General features: G+C 43.3%; 1 protein-coding gene across 1 annotated transcript in view; it reads left to right on the top strand.

Moving 5' to 3' along the window:
* MRPS9 (mitochondrial ribosomal protein S9) overlaps positions 1–12969 on the top strand; it is a 78215-nt gene that overhangs the window by 53557 nt on the left and 11689 nt on the right. Inside the window, exons 6-7 of the mRNA XM_040425015.1 lie at positions 3309–3397; positions 6074–6149. Of these exons, the coding sequence (XP_040280949.1) occupies positions 3309–3397; positions 6074–6149 (165 nt within the window). The remainder of the gene's footprint in view (positions 1–3308; positions 3398–6073; positions 6150–12969) is intronic.

The following is a 12969-nucleotide window of genomic DNA, read 5'->3' as shown; positions in this document are numbered from 1 at the left end:
GAACGGATTCGGCATGACCCACAATGTAAGTCAATGGGGACGGATCCGTTTTCTAAGACGCAATAGAAAACGGATTCGTCCCCTATTGACTTTCAATGGTGTTCATGATGGATCAGTCCTTGCTATGTTAAAGATAATACAACCGGATCCATTTATAACGGATGCAGACATTTGTATTATCAGTAACGCAAGCGTTTTTGCTGATCCCTGCCGGATCCAGTAAAAACGCTAGTGTGGTGAAAGTAGCCTTACAGCAAATAGTTGAGCGCACCAGCCTCAGATCTTTCTATAACTCCTATTATACCTATCTTGGCCACGAAAAGTTGACATGGAAATACCTGTTTAAAGGGGTTGTCGTCCCCCCCCATAAGAACTTATCCACAGGATAGGGGAAAAGTGTTTGATCATGGAGGTGCAGTGATGCCCCATCCAACCCTATGGGACTGCTGAAGAGTAACCAAGTACAGCAGTCTATCTCCAGCAGGCTCATAGAGTTGACGGGAGCGGCAGCTTGCATACGTGACCACTGTTTCCTTAGTTCCAGGGACTCTGGCACCTCTAGTGGTTGGACCGCCAACAGTCAGATATTTATCCATGTGCTGTAAAAAAAAAAATCTCAGACGCATTGACTTGAATAAGCTAGTGTAGAGGGAAAAATGGACTAGAATAGAGCATTCTGCGCTAACTGTCTCTGCACGGACCAATAAGCCATGTAGTATTTATATCTTTTACAATGTGTTAGCTGTTCCTTGTATCCTCTGCTGTGTGGAGACAATATAACACTTGTAGAAGAAAACCGCAGTGGTCCATGACAGTAAGATGTGTCGAGGAGTATGCTGTGTGACACTGAATGGCGTTTCATCAGTTACTAGTACAGTTCCTCCCGCGGTTCTGTCCATTTGCAGGGCCCTTTCTGCTCACCCTTGACTTTATAAATAAATGTTATCGTTTATTTAGTTGTGTTTTACAATATGTCTTTTCTGCTCCAGTGGCTTGGAGAGTTTAGTCTTATAAATGGCACACAGTCTTCTGGGTAATGTGGTCCTGTAGTCTCGTGCCTCAGCTGGTGTTTCATGTAGTGACAGCCTCATTGCTCTTGTCTGTCTTCTGCTCAGCGGAGGGTTCGGCGGTGAATAGCAAAGCGCTTGTGAGTACTAAATCTGGGAAATATCACCGCTATTAGTATTCATTTACATACAGTTTAAATCCCATTTCTGGTCATTAGAGAATAACTAGGATGGATAACAATGTGTAAACCTGCCTGCCCTTTTACAGAGCATGGCGGAGTCCATACCTGTGCTCACAGCTGCTGGTTTAACTTTCTGTAAAAATAAATTCTGCTCGGCCCATAACGGCATATCATATTTTATAAGAAAAGTCTAAATTGATATTTCTTCATAGCCACTGTTCTCCGTACAAGAAAATTTGCCTAATAACCTTATTTGCAGGGGACACACATCTCTGAGCCATTGCATTTGATCAGAGATATGGACAGATGGACCGGACAGAATAGCACAGCAGGGGATGTCATTCTCACCCGGGACGACAGAAAACGGACAGAATCACAATGACATTGTGCCTTGACTGCCTTATGAGCCATAATATTAAACTGGAACCTGTCAGCCGGTTTGACCCACAAAACTGCTGTCCATGCTAAATTTGTGACCAAGAATGCAGTTGCAACATACCTATGTGGACCGTCATGGCCGACAAAAAGCAGTAATCTGTCGCGCAGTGTGATGCCAAGGGTCTGCCGGTTGTCCAAGCAGAGAGGAGTGCCTTGTGCTCTCCAGAATAAATGTTCCCCAAACCCCCCCCCCCCCCCCCCTCAGCTCTTCAGTGACCGCTCCGTGGTCTCCTGGATGGACTCTAGAGCCGTCCGTGAGCAAACTGGAGGGGTCAGGGACTGTTTACAGAGAGCCGAGGACAATTCACAGTAAGGGGGATCGCCCCGCTGACACTTAGCACTACAGTGTGCGACAGATTAAAACTTTTTCTCACCCATGTTCTTAGTAAGAACATCCACATACAGTAGGTTACAACTGCTGACGCATTCCCTTTAACCTCTTGGTGCTGTAAACAATTTATTTTATTTTTTTTCTCCCTGCCCTCCAACAGCCATAACTTTTTTACTTTGTCGTCCAAATAGGCTTTCCTTTTACGGGACAGGTTGTACCTTCTAACGGCACCATTTAAAGGGGATTTTCACCCAGGCAGCCCCCCCCCCCCCCCCCCTCCTCGTTTGCCCTGCGTTGTATAGTGCAGGGCAAGGGCTGTTTTGTTTATATTTTTCACACTGCTAGGCAGAGGCTTCCGCCTAGCAATGTTGCTGGTGGCACTGATGGGTGGGCTTTAACACTGCCTTAGCCGTTTTACAGGCTAAAGCCTGCCCATTAGTGCCGGTGAAGTCACCGGGCTCACTGCTAGACAGAAGCTTCCGCCTAACTTTACCCATTGAGAGTCCGGTACGTCACCGGATCTCCAAAAAAAAAAAGCCTTTGCTCTGCGCAATTTTGCACAGGGCAAAGGAGAGCATCAGAGCATGAAATTCTCATATCAAGGAGGCTGCCTGGGTGAAAATGGGGGTATGTCTAGGTTCAGCTCTGAACTCGGACAACCCCTTTAATGTTTTTATACAATGTATTGGGAAGCTGGGAAAAATTGTTTAATGAGGTGGAATTGGAAAAAAACTCCACCATTGTATGATTTCCTGTTCTCCACCATTGTTTTAAGCGTTTTGTGTTTACAGTAAAAATTACCTTTATTCTGCAGGTTAGTACAACTACCAAATTTATGTAATTTTCATTATAGGGGTTGTGCAGCGGTGTTATATTGATGACCTATCCTCAGGATAGGCCATTAATACCAGATCAACGGGTCTCCAACTCCCAGCACCCCGCTGATCAGCTGTTTGAAGGGGTCGCGGTCCTTGTGCACCCGCTGCAGAGTTTACCTGCACGCCGTATCCTACGTAGCAGCGGTGCAATGTAATAATTGCTTATCCCAATACTTTCTCTGCAGAATGCAGCAGTGGGGCACAGTATGGAAGGTAACGTTATTCAGCCTACAAGGCACTGTGCTTGGTTTAACAGTAACTTTCCTGGTGACAGATTCCCTTTAAATGATTGTATAAAGAGAGAAAATATTGCTAAGAGAGTAGAGATGTTGACAAGCCAAATATCTACTTCAGGAGTGTGGGAAATATGGGCTTACATTCTTAGAATGCACTGCATGAGGCTGGTTTGAACGTGGCCACAGTGGATGTCCTCATACCCGTGCCTCTAATTCTTTTATCCATTGGCTTCTAGGATGCACATGCAAAGTTTCTCTCAATTCGAGCATATGGAGAAGAAGTCAAGAGGAAAGGCTTAAGTGCGGAAAATGAGAAACCAGTGATGTGGGTATATATTATTTGCCAGAAAGTAAGAATTAACTTTTCATGTGTAACCACAGTTGGAGTTCATTAGTTGTAGTCAAAACTTTGTAATACTTTCTGTGGCCTGGACAGTATAGTATATTTCATTATGCAGTGTTTAATGTAGAGAGGATCTATAGAGCTATACAAGTGTATAGTGCAGCGGCGCCATTAAGCGCACGGCGTCATAGCAACCAATGACGCCGTGCGCTCCTGCTGTCAGCAGGAATCCAGGCCGGCATAACACGGCCATGTGCATTCAGCCTTAGGCTGCATTCACACAACCGTATGTAGTTTGTGGTCTGCAAAAAAAAGATACAGATGACATCGGTGTGACTTCCGTGTTGCATCTGTTTTGTAACAGTGTATGTTCTTGTCCACAAAACGGGCAAGAATAGGACATGTTCTGTCTTTTTGCTGGACTGGAGAACGGGCATATTGATGAGGACAGCACGCGGTGTGCTGTCCATTTTTTTTCTAGACCCATAGAAACAAATGGGTCCGTGCGCAATCCGCACCAACAAATATGGTTGTGTGAGTGGGCACTTAAGAGCACAAAACTAGTTTTCCACTGGCTAACATGGTGCCACACTTTTTCCTTTTTCTTCTGATTTGTGGCGCCACATTATTCAGATGTTTTAATGGAGGGGTCTCTGCCCTTTCCATTTAAGTCAATAGAAGTTATGGAAAGAGCAGAACAAGTGACGGTGGCTGCTGGAAATCAGCAGACTCCTATTCTTATAGGTGAGGCTCCCAGATGAGTGGAAGTCATTAAAGTTGAGCTTTTTATGGTAAAAAGTTGACCAGCTTTCAAATATATTTTTTGTGTCAACTTAGTTTTTTTAAAGATATGTTTGTTGTCCGACCAAATGCTTCTCATTGTTGAGGGTTTGCTTTAGTTGTATCCATTCCAGGCAGTATACTGTGAACTATTACACTTAGGGCTCATGCACGCGGCCGTTGATCGGCTGTTCCGTGCATTGGGGACCGCAATTTGTGGTCCCCAGTGCACGGGCAACATCAATGCGGATTCCGCAGACTGATCCAGACCCAATCAACTTGAATGGGTCCGTGGTCCGTCCACACCGCAAAAAAATAGTGCCTCCATTCCGCACCAATACGGGCAACGGCCGTGTGCATGAGCCCTTATACAGTTGAACTACACTGCTGCATTGTAGCAACTTCTCAGGAGAGGAGAGCTACAGTTGTAGCCAACGTTCCCTTGACTGGCATAACGTGTTAACACAAATCTCATTACAATATTACATGTCGTGTTAAAGAGACCGCCTGGAGTCAAGATAACACTAGCTACATCTGTACTTTTTCTTTTTAGCTCATTGAAGTCTGCTTAAACTGGATGCAAGTTTTAAGTTTGTATGGGTTTTTACTTCTGTTATCCCTTGCGCTGGTTTTAATAATTTCCCCCAAAATGTATTATAACATTTTACTGTATTTTTGTAGTGCATTGACTAAACTTTATTTCCCAAAAAAAGTCACAGCCCATTTTAAATAGAAGGGTCACCTTCACACATCTTCTAACATTGTCACTAAAAATGTCTGCCTTTGTGCCCTGTGGCCCCCACCGATTGCTAGAATGAAGGGGCAATGCCACTCCTCTCAGGTTTCCTATACACTGCCGTTGAACTGTATTAGATATGCAGAATATAAAGGGACATTAGGGGTCACACGTCACAGTTATGATATGTCAGAAGATGTCATTATAGGTGAACCTTCCCATTATGCATCCTTCACATCTGCACTTTTGGTTGCCATTGCCTGGTCCCTTACTTGCTGGACACGATAGACCTGAATGGTGTCTGACTATAATGGGGTCCTGGCATTATGTGCTGTTTTGATGGTATCTAACAGAGCCTCCAATGCAGATGTGAACAAAGCCTTAACAGGTCTAAGGCTACTTTCACACTTGCGGCAGGACGGATCCAACAGGCTGTTCACCCTGTCGGATCCGTCCTTCCGCTATTTCGCCGGACCGCCGCTCCGTCCCCGTTGACTATAATGGGGACGGGGGCGGAGCTCCGGCACGGCGAAAGGCCGCCGGACTAAAAGTCCTGCATGTCCGACTTTTTAGTCCAGCGGCCTCTCACCGTGAACTGCCGTACTGCGCCGGAGCTCCGCCCCATCCCCATTATAGTCGATAGGGACGGAGCGGCGGTCCTGCGAAATAGCGTAAGGACGGATCCGACAGGGTGAACAGCCTGTTGGATCCGTCCTGCCGCAAGTGTGAAAGTAGCCCAAGTCAGTTTTATGGCATATGAATGAGGTGTGTACAGTAGGATACAGTACTATGTGCCCCGATATCCCATTCCTGGAATAAGCTGTCATAATTGTTATCATAATCCATGATCTCCTTTATGAAATAAAATATTTCTCTGATGTTAGATATTATGTTCCACCTTTTCTCAGGAATGTGGGTTTTTTACCCCAGTACCCCCTCCTTATGTTTCTGATATCCCTGGAGCAGACCTGCTGTTCTCATAGAAATGTGCTATTTTTAGGCAGCAGTTGAAATTGTATTTTTCTCCCATGTTTTTGTGCCTCATGAAGCCTCGGCTGCCGGTATTAGCGATATCAGGTGATGCGTCTCTAATTGGCTGAATAATTAGCGGGTGCGTAATGCTGTGTGTTTGCTTTGAACAGAGACCTCGCTGGCAGAAGATGGTTGATTAAGGAAGAATTGGAGAGCCTGCTAGTAGAAAAATTGACTGACCAAGACGTGAGTAATCATTTACAGCAAATAAAATAGTTTTTAGATTTTTTTTTTATGAATGTACCTTCATATCCCCTTAAGATAAAACTATGTTAAGTTGGTTGACCACTTTCTAATAGAGCATATGACTTGAAAACTATAACATTAAAGGACAACATATCAGAAAATAACACGTTTAAAAAAAAAAAAAAAACATTTTTAAACAAATATAAAGGTGTTTTTTTCTTTCTAATGCAAATTTTTAAATTGCAGTTTTAGTAACTTTTTGGATTTTCCATGCAGTAACGATTCTGGAGCGGCTTTTCCTATAACTGCATGTTGTTCTGTTCCTCAGTTATTGCTACTGACATTCATTATTGAATTTGCAACTGGGTGTTGCCAGTAGGGGTGTCCCTGCGCAGTCACTCACTGTCTAATCACTGTATCGGACTGTGCAGAGACAAACCCCCAGCTCGTAACACCCAGTTTTAGATTAATTAATAAACTTCTAGTAGGAATAAGTGAGGAATGGAACAGCATAAAGCTATAAGAAAAGGTGGTTCCGAGTAAAAACATGTAGTTACAGCAGGACCTGTCAGGAGTGGTGACAGGTCCTCTTTAAGCTGATATTTCTTCTTCACAGAAGCGTAGTAGTCAGCTTTGCTGTATGTATGCACTACAAAAAAAACTTAAACCATAAATATAGGACCCATCAACAATAGCACACACCAAAAAAGAAAGAAGCAGGAATGAAAAAATGTTCACAAATGTGAAATCGATATTTTGAATAAATATTAAATGGGTAAAAAAAATAATGTTAAAATGGAGAAAAAAACTGGGCCTAATTGTCCACAACAGAGAAGCGTGTCACATAACCGGAAGTACTCACAAGGACTGCATGAATGCCATGTTTAGAACGTCCCAAGTGACCATACTCAAACCAGGGAACCCCCCACGGGTCACACAATTATTTTTGACTAATATGCTATATAAGGTAGTGTATACTATGCAGGGAAGCGCGTCGCTGTACACACCTTGTCTTATGGAAATTTTAAAACCGCTAGAATAAAAGAGTAAACGTTTGCACCCGAGCTGAGCTGGACTTCTCCTCTTATTGGATCTTATACTATGCAGATGTTTCAAAACAAAGCACCATATGTGTTACTTAAAAGGGATCTCTCACCAGGATGTTGGACTACTATCTGCTGTAATATATGAGTAGTACTACAGATGGGAAGCCCAGGTCACTTCTCCCTTTCTCCTGCTGTCAGCGCTTTAATACATTGTCGGGACTGCTGTGCATGCGCGGAGGAGTCCTCTTCCTTATATTAGCGCAGCAGTGTGGACTTTGTATTTCAGCTCTGCTCTGAGAGCTGGCAGTAGTGGAATTGGGGGCCGTAGATCTGCTTCCCTTATGTGCAGGACAGCTCACGTATCGTGTATTGCTGCAGATAATAGTCCAGAATCGTGGTGACAGATTACCTTTAAAGGGGTTGGCCAATTTAGGGTTCCACAAAAAAAACAGAATGTACTCCGTATGCATTCCGTTTCCGTTTTTCCGTTCCGTTCAAAGATAGAACATGTCCTATTATTGCCCGCAAATCACGTTCCGTGGCTCCATTCAAGTCAATAGGTCCACAAAAAAACGGAACACATACAGAATGTAGTCCGTATGTCTTCCGTATCCGTTCCGATTTTGCGGAACCATCTATTGAAAATGTTATGCCCAGCCCAATTTTTCTGTGTAATTACTGTATACTGTATATGCCATACAGAAAAACGGAACGGCAAAACGGAACGGAACCGGAAACACTATTGAAACAAGAAAAACGGTCGTGTGAACAAGCCCTTAGACTCAGAATTCTAAAAATGTCAGAGTCATGTTTCCTCAGTGCAAGCAGCCTTGACTTTGTACTGTCCCCCAACTGCTGGCACGTGGAGGTGTCCAGCGTATGAGCAGATACAGGGGATCCCTTTTCCATTCAGCGCCTGCACCAAATTACTAAAACCCAGGATCAGTCTGAGAAGGCGGTTACCTAAACATGACATGTAACCACCGCCATCTTACAGGTGATGAGGAACATCATTTCTTTATTATTAGTGGAGGTCTAGGTAAAAAGGGTAGCATCACTATACAATATGGACGCCCCAGTGAAGGTTTTATAAATAATTTAATAAAAATGGCTACAACATAAAGAACAAACTCCCTACATACTAAAATGTAGTTCATAATGCTAGAATACGAGACTGATGGATTCATAAATAGTGTGCCCCCTTGTCTGATCTATAAGTTACATGGCGAGAGGAGGAAGCTGCAGTAATGGACTTGGTCATGTGATGGATCACGTGATCACTGATGGCATCCCTTGATGGCCTTCTTTTCCTCGCATATATCTGCACTTAGGCAGGTGATTCATAATTTTTTTTCTCATTTTATGTATTTTTATTTAATGTATTTTTTATTTACAGTCATCAATATTTATGTGTTTCATTAACCACCTCCGGACCGCTGTACGCACAGACGCGTCCTGGAGGTGGTTGATTCATTCCGAGTGGACGCGCCGGCGCGTCCTCTCGCGATGGCCGAGATTTCCTGTGAACGCGCGCACACAGGCGCGCGCGCTCACAGGAACGGAAGGTAAGAAAGTGGATCTCCAGCCTGCCAGCGGCGATCGTTCGCTGGCAGGCTGGAGATGTGATTTTTTTAACCCCTAACAGGTATATTAGACGCTGTTATGATAACAGCGTCTAATATACCTGCTACCTGGTCCTCTGGTGGTCCCCTTTGTTTGGATCGACCACCAGAGGACACAGGTAGCTCAGTAATATGTTGCACCAAGCACCACACCACCCTACCCCCCCCCCCCCCCCGTCACTTATTAACCCCTTATTCACCCTTGATCACCCCTGATCACCCCATATAGACTCCCTGATCACCCCCCTGTCATTGATTACCCCCCAGTCATTGATCACCCCCCTGTAAAGCTCCATTCAGACGTCCGCATGATTTTTACGGATCCACTGATAGATGGATCGGATCCGCAAAACGCACACGGACGTCTGAATGGAGCCTTACAGGGGCATGATCAATGACTGTGGTGATCACCCCATATAGACTCCCTGATCACCCCCCTGTCATTGATCACCCCCCTGTCATTGATCACCCCCCTGTCATTGATCACCCCCCCTGTCATTGATCACCCCTCTGTAAGGCTCCATTCAGACATTTTTTTGGCCCAAGTTAGCGGAAATTTTTATTTTTTTCTTACAAAGTCTCATATTCCACTAACTTGTGTCAAAAAATTAAATCTCACATGAACTCACCATACCCCTCACGGAATCCAAATGCGTAAAAATTTTTAGACATTTATATTCCAGACTTCTTCTCACGCTTTAGGGCCCCTAGAATGCCAGGGCAGTATAAATACCCCACATGTGACCCCATTTCGGAAAGAAGACACCCCCAGGTATTCCGTGAGGGGCATATTGAGTCCATGAAAGATTGAAATTTTTGTCCCAAGTTAGCGGAAAGGGAGACTTTGTGAGAAACAAATAAATAAAATCAATTTCCGCTAACTTGTGCCAAAAAAAATAAAATTCTATGAACTCGCCATGCCCCTCATTGAATACCTTGGGGTGTCTTCTTTCCAAAATGGGGTCACATGTGGGGTATTTATACTGCCCTGGCATTCTAGGGGCCCTAAAGCGTGAGAAGAAGTCTGGGATCCAAATGTCTAAAAATGCCCTCATAAAAGGAATGTGGGCCCCTTTGCGCATTTAGGCTGCAAAAAAGTGTCACACATCTGGTATCGCCGTACTCAGGAGAAGTTGGGGAATGTGTTTTGGGGTGTCATTTTACATATACCCATGCTGGGTGAGAGAAATATCTTGGCAAAAGACAACTTTTCCCATTTTTTTATACAAAGTTGGCATTTGACCAAGATATTTATCTCACCCAGCATGGGTATATGTAAAATGACACCCCAAAACACATTCCCCAACTTCTCCCGAGTACGGAGATACCACATGTGTGGCACTTTTTTGCAGCCTAGGTGGGTAAAGGGGCCCACATTCCAAAGAGCACCTTTCGGATTTCACAGGTCATTTACCTACTTACCACACATTAGGGCCCCTGGAAAATGCCAGGGCAGTATAACTACCCCACAAGTGACCCCATTTTGGAAAGAAGACGCCCCAAGGTATTCCGTGAGGGGCATGGCGAGTTCCTAGAATTTTTTATTTTTTGTCACAAGTTAGTGGAAAATGATGATTTTTTTTTTATTTATTTTTTTCTTACAAAGTCTCATATTCCACTAACTTGTGACAAAAAATAAAAACTTCCATGAACTCACTATGCCCATCAGCGAATACATTGGGGTGTCTTCTTTCCAAAATGGGGTCACTTGTGGGGTAGTTATACTGCCCTGGCATTCTAGGGGCCCAAATGTGTGGTAAGGAGTTTGAAATCAAATTCTGTAAAAAATGACCAATGAAATCCGAAAGGTGCTCTTTGGAATATGGGCCCCTTTGCCCACCTAGGCTGCAAAAAAGTGTCACACATCTGGTATCTCCGTACTCAGGAGAAGTTGGGGAATGTGTTTTGGGGTGTCATTTTACATATACCCATGCTGGGTGAGAGAAATATCTTGGCAAAAGACAACTTTTCCCATTTTTTTATACAAAGTTGGCATTTGACCAAGATATTTATCTCACCCAGCATGGGTATATGTAAAAAGACACCCCAAAACACATTCCTCAACTTCTCCTGAATACAGAGATACCAGATGTGTGACACTTTTTTGCAGCCTAGGTGGGCAAAGGGGCCCATATTCCAAAGAGCACCTTTCGGATTTCACAGGTCATTTTTTACAGAATTTGATTTCAAACTCCTTACCACACATTTGGGCCCCTAGAATGCCAGGGCAGTATAACTACCCCACAAGTGACCCCATTTTGGAAAGAAGAGACCCCAAGGTATTTCGTGATGGGCATAGTGAGTTCATAGAACTTTTTATTTTTTGTCACAAGTTAGTGGAATATGAGACTTTGTAAGAAAAAAAAAAAAAAGAAAAAAAAAATCCACATTTTCCGCTAACTTGTGACAAAAAATAAAAAGTTCTATGAACTCACTATGCCCATCAGCGAATACCTTAGGGTGTCTACTTTCCGAAATGGGGTCATTTGTGGGGTGTTTGTACTGTCTGGGCATTGTAGAACCTCAGGAAACATGACAGGTGCTCAGAAAGTCAGAGCTGCTTCAAAAAGCAGAAATTCACATTTTTGTACCATAGTTTGTAAACGCTATAACTTTTACCCAAACCATTTTTTTTTATCAAAGACATGTAGAACAATAAATTTAGAGCAAAATTTTATATATGGATCTCGTTTTTTTTGCAAAATTTTACAACTGAAAGTGAAAAATTTAATTTTTTTGCAAAAAAATCGTTAAATTTCGATTAATAACAAAAAAAGTAGAAATGTCAGCAGCAATGAAATACCACCAAATGAAAGCTCTATTAGTGAGAAGAAAAGGAGGTAAAATTCATTTGGGTGGTAAGTTGCATGACCGAGCAATAAACGGTGAAAGTAGTGTAGGTCAGAAGTGTAAAAAGTGGCCTGGTCTTTCAGGGTGTTTAAGCACTGGGGGCTGAGGTGGTTAAATATGTAATTATTTGGCCTTGGGTCTTGTGTCCCCTGCTGTCCCCATATACAGGTGACTAAACGCAACAGCCCATAGATCACTACTGTCAGTGATGTGCCACTTCTCCGCATGCCCTGAACCCTTTCTACACTGTGCTCGGGGGTCCCTACTAAAGGGGAGCTGCAGGGAATCGGTAGCCCTCCAGATTAATGGAGAATGGAGATTTCAGGAATCGTTGTTGGATGTTCCCTGACACAAGAATGGCTGTTTGGTTTCACAAGCCAAAGTTAGAGTAAAAGCCATTGTCAGATCAGATAGCAGCTTGCAGATAGCTACAGATGTCTTTTCTGTACTGCACAGAGTAGAAAGAAACTCAAGTGATGGCAGAAAAAATGCCTTTATAGGATCCGAGATGGAGCTTCACTATAGGATGTTTTAACGTTACCATGTATCGTTCAGTTGTAATGCAGCCGATTTTACATCATTTAGGCTTTGTTCACGCCCTACGTTGGGCTAGGCTCACATCTGCCTCAGAGGCTTTGTTAGGGGCACATCGATGGACAGGTCATATGACAGATATAGCTCTCCATTTCTTCGCTGGATGGAACAGAAAACCGGAAATGACTAGCACAGACGTGCACCCAACCTTACTACTTTTCCATCAGACTTTTTTTTTTTTTTGATGGTCAGAAGGGTGCAGCAACAAACCTGACCGACCCATTATAAGTAAATTGATAAACGAATCTGTCAGGCATATCATAATTGCCATCAAGTATCAACTACTTGTACTTGGATATCCACTGGAGTTTAGGGCTCATTCTCACAAACGTGTTTTTTTTGCGGACCGTATGTGGAACCGTTCATTTCAATGGGTCCGCAAAAAAAAAAAAAAAAAGTTGCTCCATGTGCATTCCGTTTCCGTATGTCCATTCCGCAAAAAAATAGAATGTGTCCTATTATTGTCCGCATAATGGACAAGGATAGTACTATAGTACTGTTCTGTTAGGGTCTGTTCCGTTCCACAAATACGGACGTCATCCGTATTTTTTGAGGACTGCAAAATACATACGGTCATCTGTATGAGCCCTTAAGCTGCATCACTTGTAAAAGAAAAAGCATTAGAAGAATATTCCAATGACTGAATTGCTTGGGCAGACCATAAATTCCTTGACATTTTTGCGCAATGTTTTCAGAAAGTGAAACGCA

The sequence above is a fragment of the Bufo bufo genome, chromosome 3 (genome assembly GCF_905171765.1).
Source record: "Bufo bufo chromosome 3, aBufBuf1.1, whole genome shotgun sequence".
Taxonomy (NCBI): Eukaryota; Metazoa; Chordata; class Amphibia; order Anura; family Bufonidae; genus Bufo; species Bufo bufo.
This window is presented reverse-complemented; position numbering and strand designations above follow the sequence as displayed.